The sequence below is a fragment of the Anomaloglossus baeobatrachus genome, chromosome 2 (assembly GCF_048569485.1).
Source record: "Anomaloglossus baeobatrachus isolate aAnoBae1 chromosome 2, aAnoBae1.hap1, whole genome shotgun sequence".
Classification (NCBI taxonomy): Eukaryota; Metazoa; Chordata; class Amphibia; order Anura; family Aromobatidae; genus Anomaloglossus; species Anomaloglossus baeobatrachus.
The window spans coordinates 745,152,364-745,177,762 of NC_134354.1; the positions used below are offsets into that span (position 1 = coordinate 745,152,364).

The following is a 25,399-nucleotide window of genomic DNA, read 5'->3' on the forward strand; positions in this document are numbered from 1 at the left end:
AGGAAGAGGCTGTCTGACAGCCCGTTCATGTGGTATCTTTTTACCCACCCAGGGACTGCTTTTGGACGTCCCACTGTCTGGGTCTCCCAATTAGGAGCGAAAAAGAAGAAGGGAATTTTGTTTACTTACCGTAAATTCCTTTTCTTCTAGCTCTAATTGGGAGACCCAGCACCCGCCCTATTTGTTCTTAGGGTTTCGTTTTTCGGGTGCACATGTTGTTCATGTTGTTTCTTAAGTTCTCCGATCTTGTTATCGGATTGAATTTGTTTTTGAAACTGTTATTGGCTTTCCTCCTTCTTGCTTTGGTACTAAAACTGAGGAATCCGTACTCCTACGGGAGGGTGTATAGCCAGAAGGGGAGGGGCCTTACACTTTTAAGTGTAGTTCTTTGTGCGGCCTCCAGAGGCAGTAGCTATACACCCACTGTCTGGGTCTCCCAATTGGAGCTAGAAGAAAAGGAATTTACGGTAAGTAAACAAAATTCCCTTCTTTCCTCATCCTGGCATGTTCATGTACCCCCATCCTTTCATGTTTCCCCCCATCCTTGCAGTCATGTTTCCCCCCATCCTTGCAGTCATGTTTCCCCCCATGCTTGCAGTCATGTTTCCCCCCATCCTTGCAGTCATGTTTCCCCCCATCCTTGCAGTCATGTTTCCCCCCATGCTTGCAGTCATGTTTCCCCCCATGCTTGCAGTCATGTTTCCCCCCATCCTTGCAGTCATGTTTCCCCCCATCCTTGCAGTCATGTTTCCCCCCATCCTTGCAGTCATGTTTCCCCCCCATCCTTGCAGTCATGTTTCCCACCATCCTTGCAGTCATGTTTCCCCCATCCTTGCAGTTATGTTTCCCCCCATCCTTGCAGTCATGTTTCCCACCATCCTTGCAGTCATGTTTCCCACCATCCTTGCAGTCATGTTTCCCCCCATCTTTGCAGTCATGTTTCCCCCCATCTTTGCATGTTTCTCTCCATCCTTGCAGCCATGTTTCCCCCGTGCTCTCCATGTTTGCCCCGTGCTCTCCATGTTTGCCCCCGTGCTCTGTATGCCCCCGTGCTCTGTATGCCCCCGTGCTCTGTATGCCCCCGTGCTCTGTATGCCCCCGTGCTCTGTATGCCCCCGTGCTCTGTATGCTTCCGTGCTCTGTATGCCCCCGTGCTCTGTATGCCCCCGTGCTCTGTATGCCCTGTGCTCTGTGTTTGCCCCGTGCTCTTTTCCCCCGTGCTCTGTGTTTGCCCCGTGCTCTGTGTTTGCCCTGTGCTCTGTGTTTGCCCTGTGCTCTGTGTTTGCCCCGTGCTCTGTGTTTGCCCCGTGCTCTGTGTTTGCCCCGTGCTCTGTGTTTGCCCCGTGCTCTGTGTTTGCCCCGTGCTCTGTGTTTGCCCCGTGCTCTGTGTTTGCCCCGTGCTCTGTGTTTGCCCCGTGCTCTGTGTTTGCCCTGTGCTCTGTGTTTGCCCTGTGCTCTGTGTTTGCCCCGTGCTCTGTGTTTGCCCCGTGCTCTGTGTTTGCCCCGTGCTCTGTGTTTGCCCCGTGCTCTGTGTTTGCCCCGTGCTCTGTGTTTGCCCCGTGCTCTGTGTTTGCCCCGTGCTCTGTGTTTGCCCCGTGCTCTGTGTTTGCCCCGTGCTCTGTGTTTGCCCCGTGCTCTGTATGTTTGCCCCCGTGCTCTGTATGTTTGCCCCCGTGCTCTGTATGTTTGCCCCCGTGCTCTGTATGTTTGCCCCCGTGCTTTGTATGTTTGCCCCCCGTGCTCTGGGTTTGCCCCTCATGCTCTGGGTTTGCCCCTCATGCTCTGGGTTTGCCCCCGTGCTCTGGGTTTACCCCTGTTCTCTGGGTTTGCCCCGTGCTCTGGGTTTGCCCCCGTCCTCTGAATGTTTGCCCCGTGCTCTGTATGTTTGCCCCGTGCTCTGGGTTTGCCCCCCGTGCTCTGGGTTTGCCCCCGTGCTCTGGGTTTGCCCCCGTGCTCTGTGTTTGCCCCCGTGCTCTGTATGTTTGCCCCCGTGCTCCGTATGTTTGCCCCGTGCTCTGTATATTTGCCCCGTGCTCTGTATGTTTGCCCCCGTGCTCTGTATGTTTGCCCCCGTGCTCTGTGTTTGCCCCCGTGCTCTGTATGTTTGCCCCCGTGCTCTGTGTTTGCCCTGTGCTCTGTGTTTGCCCCGTGCTCTGTGTTTGCCCCGTGCTCTGTGTTTGCCCCGTGCTCTGTGTTTGCCCCGTGCTCTGTATGTTTGCCCCCGTGCTCTGTATGTTTGCCCCCGTGCTCTGTATGTTTGCCCCCGTGCTCTGTATGTTTGCCCCCGTGCTCTGTATGTTTGCCCCCGTGCTCTGGGTTTGCCCCCATGCTCTGTGTTTGCCCCCGTGCTCTGTATGTTTTCCCCCGTGCTCTGTATGTTTGCCCCCGTGCTTTGTATGTTTGCCCCCCGTGCTCTGGGTTTGCCCCTCATGCTCTGGGTTTGCCCCCGTGCTCTGGGTTTGCCCCGTGCTCTGGGTTTGCCCCCGTCCTCTGAATGTTTGCCCCGTGCTCTGTATGTTTGCCCCCGTGCTCTGTATGTTTGCCCCCGTGCTCTGTATGTTTGCCCCGTGCTCTGTATGTTTGCCCCCGTGCTCTGTGTTTGCCCCGTGCTCTGTGTTTGCCCCGTGCTCTGTGTTTGCCCCGTGCTCTGTGTTTGCCCCGTGCTCTGTGTTTGCCCCGTGCTCTGTGTTTGCCCCGTGCTCTGTATGTTTGCCCCCGTGCTCTGTATGTTTGCCCCCGTGCTCTGTATGTTTGCCCCCGTGCTCTGGGTTTGCCCCCATGCTCTGTGTTTGCCCCCCCGTGCTCTGTATGTTTGCCCCCGTGCTCTGTATGTTTGCCCCGTGCTCTGTATGTTTGCCCCGTGCTCTGTATGTTTGCCCCGTGCTCTGTATGTTTGCCCCCCGTGCTCTGGGTTTGCCCCCCGTGCTCTGGGTTTGCCCCCGTGCTCTGGGTTTACCCCCGTGCTCTGAATGTTTGCCCCCGTGCTCTGCATGTTTGCCCCGTGCTCTGGGTTTGCCCCGTGCTCTGGGTTTGCCCCCGTGCTCTGGGTTTGCCCCCGTGCTCTGTATGTTTGCCCCCGTGCTCTGAATGTTTGCCCCGTGCTCTGTATGTTTGCCCCCGTGCTCTGGGTTTGCCCCCGTGCTCTGGGTTTGCCCCGTGCTCTTTGCCTCCGTGCTCTGTATGTTTGCCCCCGTGCTCTGTATGTTTGCCCCCGTGCTCTGTATGTTTGCCCCCGTGCTCTGGGTTTGCCCCGTGCTCTGGGTTTGCCCCCGTTCTGGCACAGCCGCACACAGCTTGAAAATAAAAAAAAAACTCACCTTGCAGCCCCTGCTCCTCCGCTGCGCGCCGCCCTCAGTCAGTTCAGAAAGATCCTGCGCGCCCACAGGACGCCAGCGCCGCCTACTGACGCCCCTCCGTCTCCTAGGCAACAGGCCTGTGGCTCAGGAGAGGAGGTGTGTCAGAGGCAGGAGAAATGTCTCCTCCGCTCCAACACCAGTTTGTACTGTCGGCGCGACCACACCGACAGTACAAAGTGGCTCAGTGTGGCGACAGTGCGCGTGCCAGCACAAAGGAATCTGCGTGCCGAGTGTGGCACGCGTGCCATAGGTTCGCCATCACTGTTCTAGACTGTGTTTCAGACTGAGGTTTTTGAGGTTTTACAAAAATGAGTTTTTCAAGTGCAAATTGTTTCAGGAGATCCTATTTTTCAAATCTTCTACATCGCATCTACCCACCCACATGTTTTACTTTGTGAAGAAATAAAAGGAATTTCTACATGTGAGTGCCACCTTTTCGTTGATCAAATATTGATTATCTATCCCTAGGACAGATCATCAATATTAGTTCGTGGGAGTTTGATGCTTAGCGCCTGACAGTGCAGCTGTCGTTCGTTGACGGATGTACTGAATGAAAGGAGCTGCACAGCACAAGATGTAGCGGCTGCTGTTTGGTGCTGAAGAACAGCTCATATTCAAGAGAATATTCACTACTCAGCAGTGCAGCGCATTGGAGCTGTGCAGCGCATTTCCATCTAGTGTTTATATCCAGCCTCTGACAGAGCAAATAACAGCTGGTCAGTAAGGATTCCGGAAGTTAGACTCCCTAGATTCTGATATTGATGACCTATTCCAAGGATAGGTCATCAGTATTATTTGACCAGACAATTCCTTTAACTTCTTCCCATGTACACCCTTTGGCTTAGTTGGTAGCATATATAATATTATAATAATAATAATAATAATAATATATTAATAATAATAAAAATAGAAATAGTTAATGTATAAATTATTTGTAGATAATTTTGGCTGAAAAAAAGTGTAACTCTTTTTATTTTTAAATTTAAGTAGTTCTTCACCATTAAAACTACAGTTCTGTTGTGGTTTGTTTTTTTTGTTTTTTTTTTTACTTTGTCCTAAGCTTTAGGGTTATTTATTGTGACTGTTCTTGTTCTGTGTACACATGGTTTTACCTGATTTGTTGTTTTTTTTTAATTATTTTATTATTTCAAGGTTGAGAATGATCCTGGTCTTCAGCTCATTTACGTGGAATGCCTGAGATTATGTGGGAACTGGCTGGCGGAAACCTGTCTGGAGAGTCCAACTATCATTATGCAGAATTTTCTGGAGAAGGTAAGATTTGCTTAGAGGGAATCTGTCACCAGGTTTTTGCCGCCTAATCTGAGAGCAGCATAATGTAGGGGCAGAAACCCTGATTCCAGCGATGTGTCACTTACTGGGCTGCTTAGTGTAGTTTTGATAAAATCACAATTGGCTGCTTACATGAAATAAAAAACATTCCCCTAACATATCAATATACTGAAGCGTGTGTTGCATAAACTTGCAAATTTCTTGCCTTCAAGTTGTGCAAAATTAAACATTTAGGGAGTCGGAGCTGCTATTGTCACCTAGTAGAAAATGACAGTGTCAACTCCTGGCTGTAATCTCATCAGTTTACATCCATTGTAACTACATGGATTCCGTTACTACAGCAGTTACGTTCACACGAGCGTATAAAGAAAAAAACCATCTTATTTTCATCTCAATTATAATCCATATGACATCTGTATTTATGCATCAGCAGTTACTAAAATCTGCAAGACCAAATACAGCTTCATATACAGTGGAACCTTGGTTTACGTGAACAGTCCGTTCTGGGAGTGTGCTTGTAAACCAAGGTACTCGTCTAGCAAAGCAAGATTTCTCATAGGAAATCATTGGAATGCAGACAATTCCTTCCACAACTTGTTCAATGTCCCATCCTGGTCCCCTATTCTGTCATTCCACACACGTACAAACACACACACATATTATGCTCACCTTACCTTCCGTTCCATCACCGGCCTCCTGGTTCTTGTAATTCGTCGGTACAGGATGTTTATTGGGTAACCATCGTGACAGATGCTGGACCTTCCACTGCCAGAGCGCTGACGTCAAAGGCATGAGCTGCTTGCCTCTGATTGGTCAGCGCGCTGCCTTTGAAAAGCGGCTGACAGCGGAAGTTCCTCCATCATTGCGATGGTTACCCGATACACATCCTGTACCTGCGATCTACAAGAACCAGGAGGCCGGCGAAGGAATGGAAGGTAAGGTGAGCATAATATGTGTGTGTGCATGCGTGTGTGTGTGTTTCTGCATGTTTGTGTGGACTGCAAGAGCGGGTCAGAGCCGCGGTGAAAGTATGGAACCGGAAGTGTGTGCGGTGAGTATTTGCTCGTACAGCAAAGCTTGCTCGTAAACGGAGTTACAAATTTACAGCAAGTTTTGCTCGTATAGCGAAATACTCACAAACCGGGTTACTCGTAAACCGAGGTTCCACTGTATTAAAGAATTGCAATGTATCCATCAACATCAGATGTTATATGATTGATCTGAATGGGATCCGATTTGTGCACCCATAGACTGAAATGGGCGAGTCTCATCCGACATATGGAAGAAATTAGTACATGCATTGATTATAATACATATATATATTATTTCTGTTTTTAATGCAAAGATTCAGTCCGTAAAAAATAAAATGCTCATCTAAGCATCCCAATTGTATAACATTGGTCTTCATGCCATCCATTTTTTCTTGGACAACACTTTGGCTAAAAACACTGTCGTGTGAACTTGACCTAAGACAGACAGATTCCTGTATGGATTTCGTCCCAGCATCTTATAACAGATATTCTTTCGCAGATGATAATGGCCGGAGCCGGTGACCTTGTCCTTTCGTTCTGCAGGCAGTGGATGTCGCAGAGAGCTACAGCACAGGCAGCTGTGATCGCCTTCAGGATGGGAGGATGAAGGCCTTCCTGTCATTAGCTCGCTTCTCAGATGCCCAATACCAGCGAATTGATAATTACATGAAATCCTCCGAGTTTGAAAACAAGCAGGCGTTACTGGCAAAGGCAAAGGAAGAAGTGGAATTAATGAGACATCACAAGGTCCAGACCAACAGGTGGGAGATGCAACAGTGCGCTTCATTACCTATAGATCACAATGATAATTGGCCACTTTTAAAATGTATTCCATGGCGCTTTACATGTGAAAGGGGTATACATAGTATGGACAAGTACAATAATCCTAAACAATACAAAGCACAAACAGGTACAGGAGGATAGAGGTCCCTGCCCACGGGGGATCACAGTCTACAAGAGATGGGTGATGATACAGTAGGTGAGTGTAGAGCTGGTTGTGCGGTGCTATATCAGACTGAGGGTTATGACAGGTTGTTGGCTTGTCAGAAGAGGTGGGTCTTCAGGTTCATTTTGAAGATTGTCAAGGTAGGCGAGAGTCTGATATGTTGTGGCAGAGCATTCCAGAGTATGGGGGAGGCACGGGAGAAATCTTAGATGCGGTGGTGCGAAGAGGAGATGAGAGAGGAGTAGAGGAGATCTTGTGAGGATTGAAGGTTATGTGCAGGTAAGTACCGGGAGACTAGGTCACAGATGTAGGGAGGAGACAGGTTGTGGATGGCTTTGTAGGTCATGGTTAGTGTTTTGAACTGGAGATGTTGGGCAATGGGAAGCCAGTGAATGGATTGGCAGAGAGGAGAGGCCAGGGAGTAGTGGGGGGACAGGTGGATTAGTCAGGCAGCATAGTTTAGAATCGATTGTAGTGGTGTGAGACTGTTAGAAGGGAGGCCACAGACCAGGTGGTTGCAATAGTCCAGGCAGGAGATAATAAGGGCATGCACTAGGATTTTTGCAGCTTCTTAGGAAAGGAATGTAAAAATAGAATAACATCAACTCACCGGCTAAGAGAATGGCATAATAGAAAGCGGTGCTCGGAACTCCAGTCCAACTTCCTGGATGAGGTTGACAACGTAGAAAAGGGTGAATGTCCGGCAACCGCAAAATCCTATAGAATCCAAAATTAAAAGGAAAACATCACGGTTATTGGAACACTTTAAAGATGTTTAGAAAAAAAACATACATAGACCAGGTCTACACGTTTCGAACTCTCAAAGCTCTGCAGAGCCGCCCCTGGAGTGAAGCGGAGGTGCACATGCTTGACCTCGGCTCCATTAATTGACTATTGGATTGCCAGAGACTGCAGAGTACAACACTAAGCTATTTCTAGCAATCCCATAAACATTGAATAGTGGGGGGGTCATGTGCACATATACTGTATTGGAGCTGGAGCTTTGCAAAGCCCAGTTTTGGGGTTTAGATGGTTCCATGGTAAGATCCCACAGATCAGTAAATTATTCCCTTTTCTTATGTATAAGGGATGACTTTGGATTCTGGGAATACCCCGTTTACATGATAAAAAAATAATTTAAAAAAAATTCCCATATTTGAACCATTCTTGTGCTGCGATCACCAGGATTGCTTGTACTTTGTGAAGTCCCCCATATATGAAATTGGCAACTAATAACAGTCCTTTATGGAAGAATATATCATAGAGAAGAGATTTTTTTTTTTATTAAAAAACAACTACATTTCTCTCTTCCCTAATTGCACATAGGATACATCTGCATTTACAATGTAAGAAACGTGCATATATTTCGTGCAGTAGAGAACATGTTAATGATCGTTGTGAAATGCCGTCAAAATCCCTCACAAAGCGAATATACACATATTGTAGATACGGTATCTGAGTGCATCTACAGTATCAATCATAATTTTGGATGTAATGGTATTTTGTGTTTTTTATTGGAATGTGCACATTATAGATTCAGACTGAAGGCAACAAAACCACAAAGAACAGACATGGAAACAAGCAGTAAAGAAATGTATGACACAAATAAGAATATTTGTTAAACCTCATGTTCCTCAAAGAACCCTACTTTTAGTCTGAGGACACCTTTTCATCCCCTTGTCAGTCTCTCAGGCAATTTCATCAGGTCGTGGCCTGGAATAGCTTCCAATGAACAGGCATGCCTCGTCAAGAGTTCATTTATGGAGTCAACGGCCTTCAGAAAGTGTTTGCAACTGTCAGATGTGTTTTGTAGAGGCAGTATTATTACACAGATCCATATAGTGTTGAGATTATTCCTCAACTGTTCTATCCCAGAAAATGGCAAGAACCACTCAACTAACTGAAGAGAAACAACAGTCCATTAGTTTAAGACATGCAGGTCAGTCAATTTGGAAAATTTGATAGCACCTTAAAGGTATCCTCAAATGCAGTCATGAAAACCACCAATCACTGTGATGAAACTGGCTCTAATGACGACCTCTCCAGGAAAGGAAGTTCAAGACTTACCTCTGCAGCAAAGGATAAGTTCATCTGAGTTACCAACCTCCAAAGATGCAAACCACATGTCAGGTAACAGCCCTTGTGTATGTATATATAATGCACAGACATAAAAAAGAAGAAACATCACAATAACAATAGAAAATAAGAGTCTGCAAGAAGCTATCTTTATGACCAAATTACTGCAAAGAAGCTATTATTGAAGACCACAAAGGATAAGAAACTTGGGCCAAGGAACACCTGGTCTAAATATTAAATAAGGGAAAATTTTACTGTGGTTTGTGGTACAATCCATCATGTCTTTGAGGGACAGAAAAGGTGAACAGATATTTTCTACTTGTTTTCTGCCCACGGTCTGTAGATTATTGATTACTTATTCCAAATTCAAGGTACACTTAACCTGTATGGCTATCACTTCATTCTACAATGACAAGCCATTCCACCTGGTATGATAGCGGGTCCATCATTTGTGTTGCTACAGGTCAATGACCCAAAACACCTTCAGACTATATAAGGACTGTGTGACCAAGAAAGCGAGGGATAGCGGCTGCATCAGATGATATGGCTTCCACAATCACTCGACCTCAATCCAGTTGAGATGGTTTGGGATGACCTGGACTGGAGACTGAAGAAAAGCAGCCAAGAAGTACTCGGTTCCTATGGGAACACCTTGTTATGATTCAGGGACCAAGGAGGATCAAAAAATGCGGTATCCCAAAAAGGTAACAGAGTGGCTGGAAACTTAACGGACTGCAGACTGTTATGATCCGGAATCATGGAAGATCACAATAGATCATTGGCAAAATAGGTGACAAGAGCATTGGCAACTAATCTGGCCGCCATCCCCTTACTAACCATCAACACTAGAAGTAGCTGAGGGGTGAACTAATATCCTATACACCGCGAACCCAGCCGGAGAACTAACTATCCTAAAGGAAGGAAGGATGAATAACTCTCTGCCTCAGAAATAGACCGCAAAGGTATAGCAAGCCCCCCACATTCAAAGACTACGGTGATATAGGAAAACACAATACACAGATGGATGATAGGATTAGCAAAGGTGAGGCCCCATTGACTAAGTAGGAAAGAATAGGAAAGGGGCTGATGGTGGCCAGAGAAAAACCCTACAAAAATCCAAATACCTGATAGTACAAAAAGTCCTTAGATCGCACGATCTGAACTCCGTTCTATATGAGGTGCTCTTGTCAAACCAATGAACAGAAAACCGGAACAATTACAAATTCAAGAAGCAACAAACACATGAACTTATAGGAGCAATACTCCAAACATAGCTGCAGGGAGCTTCCCAGCTAAGCAACTGAGAGTGAAGATTTCTACATGCAAATGAACTGACAAGAACCACAGTAAATGACAAACCCAGATAAGAACAAAAAGAACAAAACAACATAAGAAAGAACAAAGCACTTATCTGGGGTAGCTGTGGTCTGGAGCAAGATGAGAAGGCTGGTAAACTAAAGAACAAATGACAACCAGATCAGACTGCTAGCAGACCAAGGTTTAAATAGGCAGAGAGTTACAATGGAAATGCCCATTGCTTCAGCACACCTGGTCTCTGTCCAAACCTGTCCTGGCCACAAGAGGGTGCTTCACAGCAGCAAATGCATAACTGACATTCACAACAGCAGACCTAATCCTGACACATAACTAACAGTAGCCGTGGGGCGTGCCTACGATGACCTGGACGCCTCAACAAAGCCGGAGAACTAAATAATCTTACAGATAGAAATATAAGAAAGCTAATCTGCCTCGGAGTAGTCCCCAAAGATAGATAGCCCCCCACATGTAAAGGCTACGGTGAAATAGAAAAATACAATACAAAGCCAGAAAAGACAGATTCAGCAAAGGTGAGGCCCAAACTATCTTTATAGGAAAGGATAGGAAAGAGCAACTGTCTGCAGCCGTAAAAACCCTAATAATATACCAGCACTACTGATATGGAAAAATCCTGAGGTCACACAACCTCTCACCCACTGTATCAGCACTCAGATGTTACTGGGATACAAAAACACTAATACTGATGAGGGACTGAATTATTACCAAGCTTGACAAACACAAATCTTGCAGAATCATGGAGCTAAGTATACAGACACTCCCAGCAGAGAATGATCCCATTCCACCACGAACTCCACACAGACAAAATAGGAATCATGCATTAGTATCAAAGCAGAAAATCAACAAGAAAGGGGAAAACAAACAGTAGAGGTACAAAGACCACTTATCTGAGAGGAGTTCTGGAAGTGAGCAGAGCTGGTTACAGAATGTCTTTAAGGCCCGTTTCACACGTTAGTGAAAAACACTGACGTTTTTCACTGGCGTGTAAAACATGCACATGTCCCTGCGTGTGCCGTGAATAACGGCACACGTGGGTTGTCTAAGTGCAATCCGGGCTCCGTTCTCCGTGGCCCGTGATTGCACTTAGAAATCAACTCACCTGCGCCCGCTCTCCATGGTGCTGATCGCTCCCGCGGTGCAGCATCCGGCCGGCGCTGACCCCCGCAGCAGCTGCTTCCGGGTCGGCTCTGTCGTGCATAATGAATATGCGCGACAATAATGAGCCGGCTCAGAAGCAGCCGGCAGAACGGGCTGCAGAGAGCGTCGCTGGAGCTGGGTGAGTAAAAATGATTTTTATTTTTAAAGAACGTTTTTTTCTGGCACGTGTTTCATGGACCACACCACTGCGTGGTCCGTGGAACATCAGTGATGCCAGAAAAAAATGGACATGTCTCCGTGCGGCAAACACGCACACGCGGGTACGCCGCACGGAGACACGTGCAGTGAAAAATCACTGACGTGTGAGCAGACCCATTCATTGTAATGGGTCTGCGTATGTCAGTGATTCTGGTACGTTTAAAAAAAAGCACAAACGTCCCAGAATCACTGACGTGTGAAAGGGGCCTCACACACAGGAGCAATTAACCACCGGAAAGTAACAAGAGAAAGCTACTAAGTTAAATAGCCCAATCTGACCCTGATTGCCAGTCCTCTGCAGGTGTGTCACTTCCATTCTACACATCAACTGCACCGCCAGCACTGACCACAAGAGGGAGCCCCAAACTGGAAAACGTATTCACAACACTCCTTCAGGACTGTTGGCACCTATTCCCCATGACAGCTTAAAGATGAATATACTTGAGAGAATACCGAGAGGATTTAAAGCTGTCATCAGAGTAAAAGGGGGATAATTGGGAGGAATCTAAGGTTTAACACACTTTTTTGTTTGTCACACCTCTTTGTTTACATATGTGTTCTTTAGTGGTTTTGCTGCCTTCAGTCTGAATCTATAATGTGCACATTCCAATAAAAACAAGGAAAACCATTGTGTGAACTGTTGTGTCCAGACCTTTTGACTGGTACTGTATGTGCTCCCTACGCCAGGACTGACTTTGATGTTAGGCATATCATTTATTAATGTTATACAAGTGCAGAAAATGTGTTGGAACCACTGAGCTATATAATAATTCATCATTGGATGAGCATTTATTATCTAGTTCATTGATGCTCGTATCCCAGGTACTGCTATGCTGCACATAATTCAGCTCAATGGTGACTCCTGGTTGTAAGAAACTGAGAAGAAGAACAATATTTTAGATATCTTAAATATATGTGAATTTGTAGGGACTAATTTATTCACCTTTTAGAGTTGTGATATGGAAAATCCAGCAGAGATCGCTTTAATTTGAATAAAAGCGAAATGTATTTAGAATAAAGTGTCAATTAAAAAAAAGATGGATAAATATGGGGTATAAAAGGCCTATATGGGATCACTATGAATATCAGAGAGGAGTCTAACCTGTTGCAAAAGGGTGCAGTATATAAATCAGAATTCTGGCTCAAAGCAATGAAGTTTCTACACTTTCCCAGACTGAAGAATGCTGACTATCAGTAATAATAATACAATTCATAAGCAAAACATAAACAATTATTAGTTTTCAAGAATAATTCTAGCACAGGAGACTTCAAGTCTGCAATCAAACGTGATTTTATAACGTTGGCACATAACAAGTAATGTCCACTAATTAGCATCACAGGTGCCTACAATCTTGTAATCAATCAGTGGGCCTGTATATAGGGCTACAGATACTCACTGTGCTGTTTGGTGACATGGTGTGTACCACACTCAACATGGACCAGAGGAAGCAAAGGAGAGAGTTGTCTCAGGAGATTAGAAAGAAAATTCTAGACAAACATGTTAAAGGTAAAGGTTATAAGACCATCTCCAAGCAGCTTGATGTTCCTGTGACTACAGTTGCACATATTATTCAGAAATGTAAGATCCATGGGACTATGGCCAACCTACCTGCACGTGGCCGCAGGAGGATAATTGATGACAAATCAAAGAGACGGATAATACCAATGGTAACAATAGAGCCCAGAAACACTTCTAAAGAGATTAAAGGTGAACTTCTTTCAAGCTCAAGGAACATCAGCGTCAGATCGCATCATCCGTCATTATTTGAGCCAAAGTGGACTTCATGGGAGACAACCAAGGAGGACACCATTGTTGAAAAAAAAAATCATAAAAAAGCCAGACTGGAATTTTCCAAACCTCATGTTGACAAGCCGCAAAGCTTCTGGGAGAGTGTCCTATGGACAGATGAGTCAAAAATGGAACTTTTTGGCAAGGCACATCAGCTCTATGTTCACAAACGGAAAAATGAAGCATATAAAAAAAAGAACACTGTCCCTACTGTGAAACATGGAGGAGGCTCTGTTATGTTCTGGGGCTGCTTTGCTGCATCTGGCACAGGGTGTCTTGAATCTGTGCAGGGTACAATGAAATCTCAAGACTATCAAGGGATTCTGGAGAGCAATGTGCTGCCCAGTGTCACATAGCTTGGTCTTAGTCGCAGGTCATGGGTCTTGCAACAGGATAATGACCCAAAACACACAACTAAAAACATCCAAAAATGGCTAAGAGGAAAACATTGGACTATTCTGAAGTGGCCTTCTATGACCCCTGACCTAAATCCTATTGAGCATCTTTGGAAAGAGCTGAAACATCTGGAAAAGGCAACCTTCAAACACCAGACAACTGGAGCATTTTGCTCTTGAGGGGTGGACAAAATACCTGTCGAGACGTGCAGAAGCCTCATTGACAGTTACATTAATCATTTCATTGCAGAGATTGCTTCAAAAGGTTGTGCATCAAACTATTAAGTTAAGGAGGAAGAGGAGGAGAAGGAGAAGCAGGAGGGTGCCATCATTTCTGTCCAGGTCAATTTCATGAGTTTTTTTATTTTATTTTTTTTAACTTCTGTAGAAGCACAAAAGCAATGTCTGACTTTTATTTGTTCATTTTCATAGATTTTTTTTATTTATTATTACTTTTATCAGATTCAGTTATTTCTGTGACCATTGTGGGTTTTTCTTTCATTGAACGAGGGGTACCAACAATTTTGACCATGTGTATAATATTGGCAAATTATGGATTATATTTGGCTGGGTTGATTCTTTTCAATACCTTCTGACTGGTAACTGAACGTTACTAATCACCTTTGTGATCCTCTTGTCATTCAGATACACTATAAAGGTTCAGCGAGAACTAGAACTAGATGAATGTGCGATTTCTGCTCTGAAGGAGGACCGGAAACACTTTCTCTGCACCGCCGTAAGGAACTACATCAGCTGCCTGGTGTCCGGGGAGGAACATGACATGTGGATTTTCCGCCTTTGCTCCCTTTGGTTGGAGAATTCCGGATTACCAGAAGTGAATGCCATCATGAAGGTATCTGATGTTATTAAATGGGTTGTCCACTACTAGGACAACCCCTAGGACAGTTGACAAATTAGCCTGTAGATAGTTGACACATTTTTTTATGGTATTAGCTCCCTAATTCATATTGTCATGTTTCTCTTGCAGAAAGATTCCCAGAAGATCCCGTCCCACAAATTTCTGCCCCTGATGTACCAGCTGGCCGCCCGTATGGGGACCAAGAAGATGGGCAGAGAGGATTTCCATGAAGTGCTCACTAATGTAATTCTATGGCAGTGAAGGGGTTACGTAATGATGGGTTATGTAATCAAATGAAGGCGTCTTGGCCTCCGTCATCTCCTCTTATTATTACATCTTACATCATGGCAATATTCCTGACAGATCAGTATTTCTGCTGTACCTGAGTCCGCTCTCTCTGTGTCATGGCTAATGCTTTATTGTCAAGAGGGACGTGGCAAAATTAATAACAGAAAAACTACTCATCCGGCCACAGCGTAGTAATACTAAAGGCCACTTTACACACAGCGACATCGCTAGCGATGTCGCTGGTGAAAGCACCCGCCCTCGTCAGTTGTGCATCATGGGCAAATCGCTGCCCGTGGCACACAACATCACTAACACCCGTCACACGTACTTACCTGCCTGCGACATCACTGTGGCCGGCGAACCGCCTCCTTTCTAAGGGGGGCGGTCAGTGCGACGTCACTAAGCGGCCACCCAATAGAAGCGGAGGGGCGGAGATGAGCGCCCGGAACATCCCGCCCACCTCCTTCCTTCCTCATTGCCGGCGGCTGCAGGTACGGTGTTGTTCCCCGTTCCTGCGGTGTCGCACATAGCGATGTGTGCTGCCGCAGGAACGACAAACAACCTCGTACCTGCAGCAGCAACGATATTTGACATTAGAACGACGTGTCAACAATCAACGAGTATTTTTGATCGTTAACGGTCGTTCCTGCGTTTCACACGCAACGACATCGCTAACGACGCCGTATGTGCATCACGAATTCCGTGACCCCAACGACATCTCGTTAGCGATGTCGTTGCTTGTAAAGTGGCCTTAATAATATTACTGGGATACATTCTGCTGACAAAAACAAGGGTGCATGGGAAGACCAGAAAGATTAGGCTATGTTCACACGTTGCGTTTCGCTGCTTTTTACAGTATCAGAAAAAGCTGACCGTTCAGAAATCTCATGCACACACTTTTTTTTTTTTGTTTGTTTGTTTTCCTGCCCGGTTGGGAAAACTGCAGTGTTTTTAGAATCTGCAGAATGTCAATTATTTTCAGCGGTTTTGCACCGTTTGCTTTTTCATCTACTAAAAGTAAAGCGGAAGTGAAAAAAAAAAGGCAACAACGTTTTTGGCGCACTTTTGGTGAATAAAACTAAATTTATTAAGCATGCACTGCAGAAAAAGTACACTTATTCCGCACTGGAAAAACACTACCAAAAATCACCATGAAAACGCTGTAAAACGGACAGTTTGAACGTGGTGTTTTTACAGCCAAGAGAGCTGGATATGCTACAAAACATCATATGTGAACAGAGCCTTATGGGTTATTGTACCTAAATGCAAAGAAATGAGGCCAACACAAAGTTGCTGCTTAAAGGAGGAAAATCAGAAATGAGGATGAGTGTGTGTATCAGGAGTTTATCTCTTAAAAGGACTCTGTCAGCACAGAATGACTGTTCAAACCCAGCACAAGCGCTCAGTGCATCATGGCTGGGCCAAATATGTAAGTGCAGCTTCCAGCCTGCTTGTTTTCCCTCAATCTCCACCCTGCTCTGGCTCTTTGAAGCAAAAACTGTAAATCAAACAAAAGGGGAGGGTGGAGATAGAGGGAAAATAGGCACCTGAGAAGGTTAATTAAAATGTTTGCCCCCACCCCCCGAGCACCGAGCGCTTCTCTTGGTCTGAACAGTTTGTGCTGATAGTCCATTTAAGGACCTGGAGATTGTTTGTTTCTACACCTTTTCTTTGTCTCCTTCTTTTCTTTTTCCATCCACATAGCTATATACGGCCCTGTTTTATATACTTATCTACAACTACTACTATATACTTTAGATGCATTTTTTTTTTCCATTTTCTAATTTTTACTTTTTTTTCTTGTTCCCATATGGGACTACAATTGAACTAAAGTATTGCAGTATATAGTTTAATTACAGTTCTCAAAGGTGGGTTTCACAGGAAGACTAATATGGCTGCCAGCTGGCATGGGTACCTATGGGCTACCTATATGTGCGCTGCGGCAGGGACAATCTGAGCCCGTGCATGAGTGCACAATCAAATAAGTCATTAAAATTATGCTGTCTGTTATTGACAGCGACATCAAAATGGTTCAAGGAACACGACACGTGCAGAAAAGGCGTTAGGTAAGAAGCCTTTAAGTCCTGTTTGTAAGACTTAAGCGGGCTTTACACGCTACGACATCGCTAACGAGATGGCATTGGGGTCACGGAATTCCTGACGCACATCCGGCCTCGTTAACGACATCGTTGCGTGTGAAACGCACGAACGACCGTTAACGATCAAAAATACTCACCATATCGTTGATCGTTATCCAGTCGTTGTAATCCTAATTAGCGTTGCTGCAGCAGGTACGATGTTGTTCGTCGTTCCTGCGGCAGCACACATCGCTATGTGTGACACCGCAGGAACGAGGAACATCACCGTCCCTGCGGCCGCACGCAATGAGGAAGGAAGGCGGTGGGCGGGATGTTCGGCCCGCTCATCTACGCCCCTCCGCTTCTATTGGGTGGCCGCTTAGTGACGCCGCTTTGATGTCAAACGAACAGCCCTCTTAGAAAGGAGGTGGTTCGCCGGCAACAGCGACGTCGCTAAGCAGGTAAGTACGTGTAATGGGTGTAAGCGATGTTATGCGCCACGGGCAGCGATTTGCCCGTGACGTACAACCGACGGGGGCGGGTACGCTCTCTAGCGATATTGATAGCGATATAGCTGTGTGTAAAGTGCCCTTTACTGACGAACAGCTTTAGGAAGAAAATGTTTTATTCTCCCTGTAGCTGCTCGTTTGCAGCCATCAGGGCGGTTACAATCACAACTATGCAGTGAGCACTCTGTGATCACTCACCGGCACTTTGATTGACAGGCTTTTCTGCATACACAAGCTGCACACTTGCAGAGCACAGCAGCCTGTCAATCAATGTGTTGGGGATAATCAGACTGCTCTCTATGTAGCAGTGATCCCCAACCTTTTTGACCTTGAGAGCCACATACAGCTCTGAGAGAGGGTTGCGAGCCACATCCAGCCCACCCCCTCACAGTAGTGACACCCAGAGGCCCCCATTAACGATATAATGACACCAAAGCTTCCATGAGCCACACATAATGGGCCCACGAGCCACAGTTTGGAACCCCTGTTGTATATTGAGCAGTGACGGTAACCACTCCCTGCACCACCACAATGATTGGAAGTGAGCATCTGCCGGGAATATAAAACTTACACTTTCTCCCAGTAGCCGCTGCTTCAGTAAGCCGGTTCAACAGAATCTAAATGCTATTTACACACTAACTAACCCTAAATCTGTAATATTATTTGTGGATATGACCAGTTCCCTTTAACAGCAGCGATCAAAGCAAGCTCCGGCCACTGCTGCTACATACAGATGCCAGCTATGTAACACAGCCAACATCTTCCGGGTATGAAGCAGGTTCAACACCTGAGTCCGCAGTGATCTGTGCAGAACATACAGTACAGACCAAACGTTTGGACACACCTTCTCATTCAATGACTTTTTTTTATTTTCATGACTCTGAAAATTGTAGATTCACATTGAAGGCATCAAAACTATGAATTAACACGTAGAATGAAATACTTAACAAAAAAGAGTAAAACAACTGAAAATATGTCTTTTATTCTAGGTTCTTCAAAGTAGCCACCTTTTGCTTTGATTACTGCTTTGCACACTCTTGGCATTCTCTTGATTTAGCTTCAAGTCACCAGAAATGGTTTTTCAACAGTCTTGAAGGAGTTCCCAGAGATGCTTAGCACTTGTTGGCCCTTTTGCCTTCACTCTGCCGTCCAGCTCACCCCAAACCATCTTGATTGGGTTCAGGTCTGGTGACTGTGGAGGCCAGGTCATCTGGCGTAGCACCCCATCACTCTCCTTCTTAGTCAAATAGCCCTTACACAGCCTGGAGGTGTGTTTCGGGTCATTGTCCTGTTGAAAAATAAATGATGGTCCAACTAAACGCAAACCGAATGGAATAGCATGCCGCTGCAAGATGCTATGGTAGCCATGCTGGTTCTGTATGCCTTCAATTTTGAATAAATCTCCAACAGTGTCACCAGCAAAGCACCCCCACACCATCACACCTCCTCCTCCATGCTTCACGGTGGGAACCAGGCATGTAGAGTCCATCCGCTTACCTTTTCTGCAGCGCACAAAGACACGGTGGTTGGATCCAAAGATCTCAAATTTGGACTCATGAGACTAAAGCACAGATTTCCACTGGTCTAATGTCCATTCCTTGTGTTCTTTAGCCCAAACAAGTCTCTTCTGCTTGTTGCCTGTCCTTAGCAGTGGTTTCCTATCAGCAATTTTACCATGAAGGCCTGCTGCACAAAGTCTCCTCTTAACAGTTGTTCTAGAGATGTGTCTGCTGCTAGAACTCTGTGTGGCATTGACCTGGCCTCTAATCTGAGCTGCTGTTAACCTGTGATTTCTGAGGCTGGTGACTCGGATACACTTATCCTCCGCAGCAGAGGTGACTCTTGGTCTTGGGGCAGTCCTCGTGTGAGCCAGTTTCTTTGTAGCGTTTGCTGGTTTTTGCCACTGCATTTGGTGACACTTTCAAAGGTTTCCCAATTTTTCAGACTGACTGACCTTCATTTCTTAAAGTAATGATGGCCACTCGCTTTTCTTTCCTTAGCTGATTTTTTTCTTGCCATAATACAAATTCTTACAGTCTATTCAGTACGACTATCAGCTGTGTATCCACCAGACTTCTGCACAACACAACTGATGGTCCCATCCCCATTTATAAGGCAAGAAATCCCACTTATTAAACCTGACAGGGCACACCTGTGAAGTGAAAACCATTTCCGGTGACTACCTCTTGAAGCTCATCAAGAGAATGCCAAGAGTGTGCAAAGCAGTAATCAAAGCAAAAGGTGGCTACTTTGAAGAACCTAGAATATAAGACATATTTTCAGTTGTTTCACACTTTTATGTTAAGTATTTCATTCCACATGTGTTAATTCATAGTTTTGATGCCTTCAATGTGAATCTACAATTTTCAGAATCATGAAAATAAAGAAAACTCTTTGAATGAGAAGGTGTGTCCAAACTTTTGGTCTGTACTGTATATTCAGCACAGATCAGTGTTTGGTGTCTAGCGCTTACTTCTGTTTTTTTTGGACGACTGCATGAAACTTAATTAACTACAGTGACTTGTAAGCCAACCTGCCGCCTTCCCCATTCCCTACCAGGTGATCAGCAAAACCTCTCTGGACCATCCGTACCACACTCTGTTTATTATACTGGCTCTAGCAAATGCCAACAAGGATGATCTGATGAAACCGGAGGCAATGAAAAGAGGACGACTTGCCAAGAATGTGCCAAAAAAGATATCGCAGACTGATGAGGTAGTTCTCTTCTTTTTTTTAATTTACCTTATTAATCATTTTCAGCCATTATCTGAAATCTGTGGTTCTTTAACTGTTTCAAAACTACTACTTCCTGCATGCCCGATCGCTTCTGGCCAGAGATCATTTTATAGGGGAGAAGGGAAGATGATGAGAGCCATTTAAAAGGAATTTGTCAGCAGGTTTTTGCTACCTCATCTGACAGCAGCATGATGAAGGCAAAGAGACTCTAAATCCAACGATGTATCACTTAGATTACTGGGTGCAGCTGTTCTAATACAATCAGAGTTTTTAGATTTAGCAATGCAGCAGAGCTGAGAAATCTGCACCGCTCACACCAGGCTCTGTATGTACAATGTCTATAGACAGTGAGCTGCTTATCACATGAGGTGATGCAGTCCAGCAATGATAAGCTTGTAGTACTGAAACAATCATTGCATGTAAACAACAGCACGGAGATAAGATAAGAGCAGTATCCTTGAAAACTGTGTTTTAACCCCTACAGCATGCTGTCTTCAGATTACATAGGAAAAACCTGCTGACCGATTCCTTTTAAGTAATTGAGAACATCATCTAAGTGGCTCAACAGCAATCAGAGTTTGCCCTGGTCACTATTGTTACATGTTACAGGCAGATGCTGGCCTGACTGATGCAGACTGAGCTCCTGAGCCCGCTCCATACATTCACTGTAGCCATATGATCAAAATTTAAGATTTATGCTCAATAAGGTGTTAAGCTTTTATCCAGCGCATATCATTTGTGCATTGAGAGGTGAGAGGCACTGGTGATGCGGTATCTATAAACTGCTTGCCTGTCATACACCTGTCCTATAAGAGTAGGATGAGTGCACTATAAATGCCAATATCTGGTGAGTGGTCAACATATGCCACGTCTTCCTGATTCGTTAGAAATGCTAGATTTAAGATGATTACAGGGTGTCTCCTTATAACCAGGTTTGGAAATGAGCAGCACGACACGCACTGCTTGGGACCAGCAATGATTACTTGTAATCTGTAGGGTAAAAAGTAGCAAGTGTTCAATTCCTCTGCAGCACCTCTAAAGGTGAAATAAAGCATTACACTTTGGAATCAATGTGCTGACTGTTGTGTATGGGTATCTCAGGCTAATATCTACAGCCATGAAACGAGGACTTATAGACTCAGTGTAGCGCCGGCGTCTCTGCAGAGATGCTGACTTACTCACCACCCCGGCCGGATCTTGTGCTCTCTGCTGCCGCACGGCTTCCCACGTGCTCACCTGCCTGTCTCCCCTCCCACACCCTATACATGCTGCACAGGATTCCCGGGAGTGCACCTTAGATGCTCGCACGCGCAAACCAGCCATCCTCTTAAAGGGCCGGCGTTCTATTTCCAGGAAATGCCTCTCAAAATGGCTGAGAGGCACTCTGTATTTAAGGCATCCTCCCATTAGGGGAGGTGCCTGCGCAATGCCTTAAGTTAGTTTGTGAGTCAGTCAGCTACCTAGCTAGTTGTGAGGTCCTGAGTTCCTGTCTTGTTGTCCTGTGTCTGTACCTGCCTGGCCAGCCTACCACAGCCACCCCGCTTTTACCTGTCTACACCTGAGTCCGTCACTTGTCCTGGGGGTCAGCTGCCACAGACCCGGTCACTGCCCTGGGAATGGTACCTGGCGTCCGCCTTGTTAAGTTAAACCCCTCCCACTAAGCGGTAAGCCCGAGTTTCCCCTGTGGTCCAGTGGGTCCAGTAATCCCGCTTGCTGCCTCAACACTGGCCTCGAATGTTAGACTCAGGATTGATTCCCAGTAGGGTATTGTAAATCTCTGATTATGGTTAGCCTTAGACCGCCGTCCTCTGAGGTTGATTGTGTGTATTCTGTGTTTCCCTGTAGGATCGTATGGAAGCTGCGTGCAATATAGTGAACACCATAAAGAAACACAGGCCTCACATGGTACGAGACGTCGAGCGGCTTTGTGATGCATACATAGTATTAGCAAACTTGGATGCCAACCAGTGGAAAAATCAGCGCAGTAAGTACAGTGCACACCGCTCGTAATGTGACCTGAGCCAGAACAGCAGTGAAGACATTTACATTAGTAATATGTCTTGTAAACTATAGAAGGAATACCCATCCCATCCGATCAGCCCATCACTAAACTGAACAACCTGCAGGACGTAGTTATTCCGACCGAAGAACTCAAGGTAAATGGCATCATCATCATAAGCACACATTTATGTCCTGATGTTATTCCCAAGAGATTAATGTCCCTGCATGCATGGTCACTCTCCATCACCGTCTACGGGGGGTACAGATGTTTACGCTCGATTGTTGATGGATTCAAATATGATTGAATGAGGGTTAGGGTTAGGCTACTGGTCGTAAGGGGTCAACTTATGAAGACCACCTCTGCCCAAATGCATGATCAGAAAGGGAACCCCACTGCGGACCCCACTTCTATGAGCCAGAACAAAGGGCTGCTCTGTATAAGCGTCTTCGGTTCTTGGAAACTTGCCCCTGCCTTTGTCCTAAATGGACCTCCATTTATCCGAATAGCCACATTGTAATATTACATATTTCTACCTGATGCCATGAGTGTGAATTGGTAAGATGGGGGATATTGGCTGAGCTTCTCTCCTTTCATAAATCCAGGTTGATCCTACCGGGCAGTATGAAAACTTGGTGACAATTACATCTTTCAAGCCAGAGTTCCGCTTGGCCGGGGGTCTGAATCTTCCGAAAATAATTGACTGTGTGGGATCAGACGGGAAGGAGAGACGGCAGCTTGTGAAGGTACGGACTGCGAATCTGCCTCCAAGGATCTGAGCTCACAGCAGTATATTAGCACAGCGGAGTCCCGTCTGACAACAGAACATTCATTTGTGCAGATTTAATATACTGTGGATTGAACACGGTTTAGGATTTGTCTCAATGATCTCTTATAGATTTTGTATTAGGATTGGAACTCTGTTTGTACCCGGGAAGCAGAAATGTGCAGCGCTCTCCAAGGTTTTCCGCACTCTCTCTTAAGGTCCAGTCACACATAACGAGATCGTTAATGAGATCGTTACTACGTCACAGTTTCCGGATTGTTGTTAAATCGTTGGTGAGATGTCACACAGTCATTTTCCCAACGACTTTAGTAACGATGCAGCGACCTGTATAACAATCTTGTTGGTCGTTGGGACCCTGTCACACAGCAGCTATGTAACGATTCCGACCTCGAATAGGGGCGTAGTGTTTGTCGCTGTAAGACACGTAGCCGTGCATATGCGTTGCCTTTTCCACACCCCTCCGCTCCGATTGGTGGCCAATACTGCGTTCTGATTAGGCGGCCGGCCTAGAAGGCAACTTTGTATCGCTTCATCCTTTTGTCCCTTTTTGAGCCTTGCTTTGAGGATAGAACCTGCGACCTCAGTTTCGATCCGAAAAGCAAGCAAGCAATCGGGAATAAAGTATGAATGAATCCGGGAGTAGTCGCAGGTTCTATCCTCAAAGCAAGGCTCAAAAAGGAACAAAGCATGAAGCGATACCCAATCAGAACGCAGTACTGTTCTCAGCTCCAACCAATCGGTGCAGAGGAGGCGCGGAAAAGGTGACGCAACTACACGCCTACGTGTCACACTTTAAGTTCTCATCTAGGTCATTAACAAGATCGTTGGTAGGTGTCAAACATACAGATCCATCCTGCACAGCAGGACTCCAACAAGCGAAAAATGGCCTAGGACATTCAGCAACGACTAACGATCTCACAGCAGGGGGGGATCGTTGGCACGTGTCAAACATAACGAGTTCGCTGGTGAAGTTGTTGTTTCGTCACAGAAACTGTGACGTAGCAACAATGTCGTTAGCGATCTCGTTATGTGTGAAGTGGCCTTTACTGGGTTCTTCCTGGATGGTTAAATATTGATTTAGCTCAACTTAGACTGGGGGGGGCCACATGTGGCTCACTGTGCCCTTCTGTGTGGCCCCCAACCAGACATACTTGAGGAGTAGTACATCTGTGTCCCCCACAAATATTAGAAGGGGTCTCCTTTCTTCTCCATTGCATTACTGCATGATACTTTTGCTGATGATTTGATTTTTGCTTTCTGGGCTTCTGTCAACATATTGACATTCTTTTGGTGTTTTTATTATTTTATTGTTTATCTCCTTTTTTTAAACATCTTTTTTATTCAAATTTTTAAATATAACAAAAAAAAATTAAACAGTCAATTCCATGGTCAAATAGTAAACATCAGCATACATGAGATTGATTTGTTCGTCAATGCAAGTGTAAACCCTGCAAAGGAAGAAAAAATAAAAGGTAGTATCACAAACAAAGAATAAGAATGTGAGCGTGAACCCTTCCACAATTATGTTCTTGCTATGGTGTCGACTACCATCTCCATATGGTACATGCTAAGTGTCTAATGATGGTTCCAAAACCCCCAACGTCCCTCCCAGGTCTTCCAGACAATACCATTTTGTATGGCGGAAAGGGCTAATTATTTTCAGGATTTCCTGAGGACTATAATGAAAACCAATGAATTTTTTTCCACAGCGGAAAAACTTTTCCTGCTGACTTTTCTTTACTCCTTTCTCCTTCTATCAGTTCCAGTCCCAATAGATGTTTGATTTGAGATATTATTGCTCCCATTGATGGAGTGTTTGGTTTAAGCCACTCACTAAACAAAGCCCGAAGAGCCACCACTAAAAATGTGTGGATGTTTCTAGGAGTCTTTACTTTGTCTACCATACTCTGAGATTCAGATTCGGGGGGTGGGGGGGGGGGGGGCGTAATTGGTGGAAGAGCAGGGCCTGTGGTATTTGTGGAAGTTTCATTCCCCAACATGCTTGAATCTGGTCCCAAAGTCGATCTCCTTTTTATTATCGTCAGTTCATTTACTATACATATATCTCCACCTTAGACCTGTGACTTGTATTGTTACTTTGCACCTTTAGTTGTCATGTTAGCGGGTTTTTTTTTTATTTGCTTTCGTTATTGTCTTTTAAGCTTAGATTCAGCTCTTTGATTTTGTACTTAATTTTATACTTATAGGTGACCTGATTATAGCTTCTTATTAGTGATGAGCGGGCACTACCATGCTCGGGTGCTTGGTACTTGTAACAAGCAGTTGGATACTCCAATGAGTGTGACTTGAGTACCTGAGTATAATGGAAGTCAGTGGGGAACTCAAGCCTTTATCAGTGAAATCTTCTGGAAAATGGTCCAGTTCCCCATTGACTTCCATTATTCTCGGATACATCCAAGCATTAGCTGCTCATTACGAGTACTGAGCACCCGAGCATGGTAGTGCCCGCTCATCACTAGTAACGAGTACAGAGCTCCTGAGCATGGTAGTGCCCGCTCATCACTAGTTACGAGTACCGAGCACCCGAGCATGGTAGTGCCCGCTCATC

At 45.3% G+C, this 25,399-nt stretch overlaps 1 protein-coding gene across 2 annotated transcripts in view; it reads left to right on the forward strand.

The window, feature by feature from the left end:
* Positions 1 to 25,399, forward strand: part of ATM (ATM serine/threonine kinase) — a 262,350-nt gene that overhangs the window by 215,131 nt on the left and 21,820 nt on the right. For both annotated transcript variants that reach the window (XM_075337438.1, XM_075337439.1), the window contains exons 48-55: positions 4,509 to 4,628; positions 6,221 to 6,438; positions 14,220 to 14,427; positions 14,563 to 14,676; positions 19,868 to 20,023; positions 21,890 to 22,028; positions 22,118 to 22,200; positions 22,649 to 22,789. In XM_075337438.1, the coding sequence (XP_075193553.1) occupies positions 4,509 to 4,628; positions 6,221 to 6,438; positions 14,220 to 14,427; positions 14,563 to 14,676; positions 19,868 to 20,023; positions 21,890 to 22,028; positions 22,118 to 22,200; positions 22,649 to 22,789 (1,179 nt within the window). The remainder of the gene's footprint in view (positions 1 to 4,508; positions 4,629 to 6,220; positions 6,439 to 14,219; positions 14,428 to 14,562; positions 14,677 to 19,867; positions 20,024 to 21,889; positions 22,029 to 22,117; positions 22,201 to 22,648; positions 22,790 to 25,399) is intronic.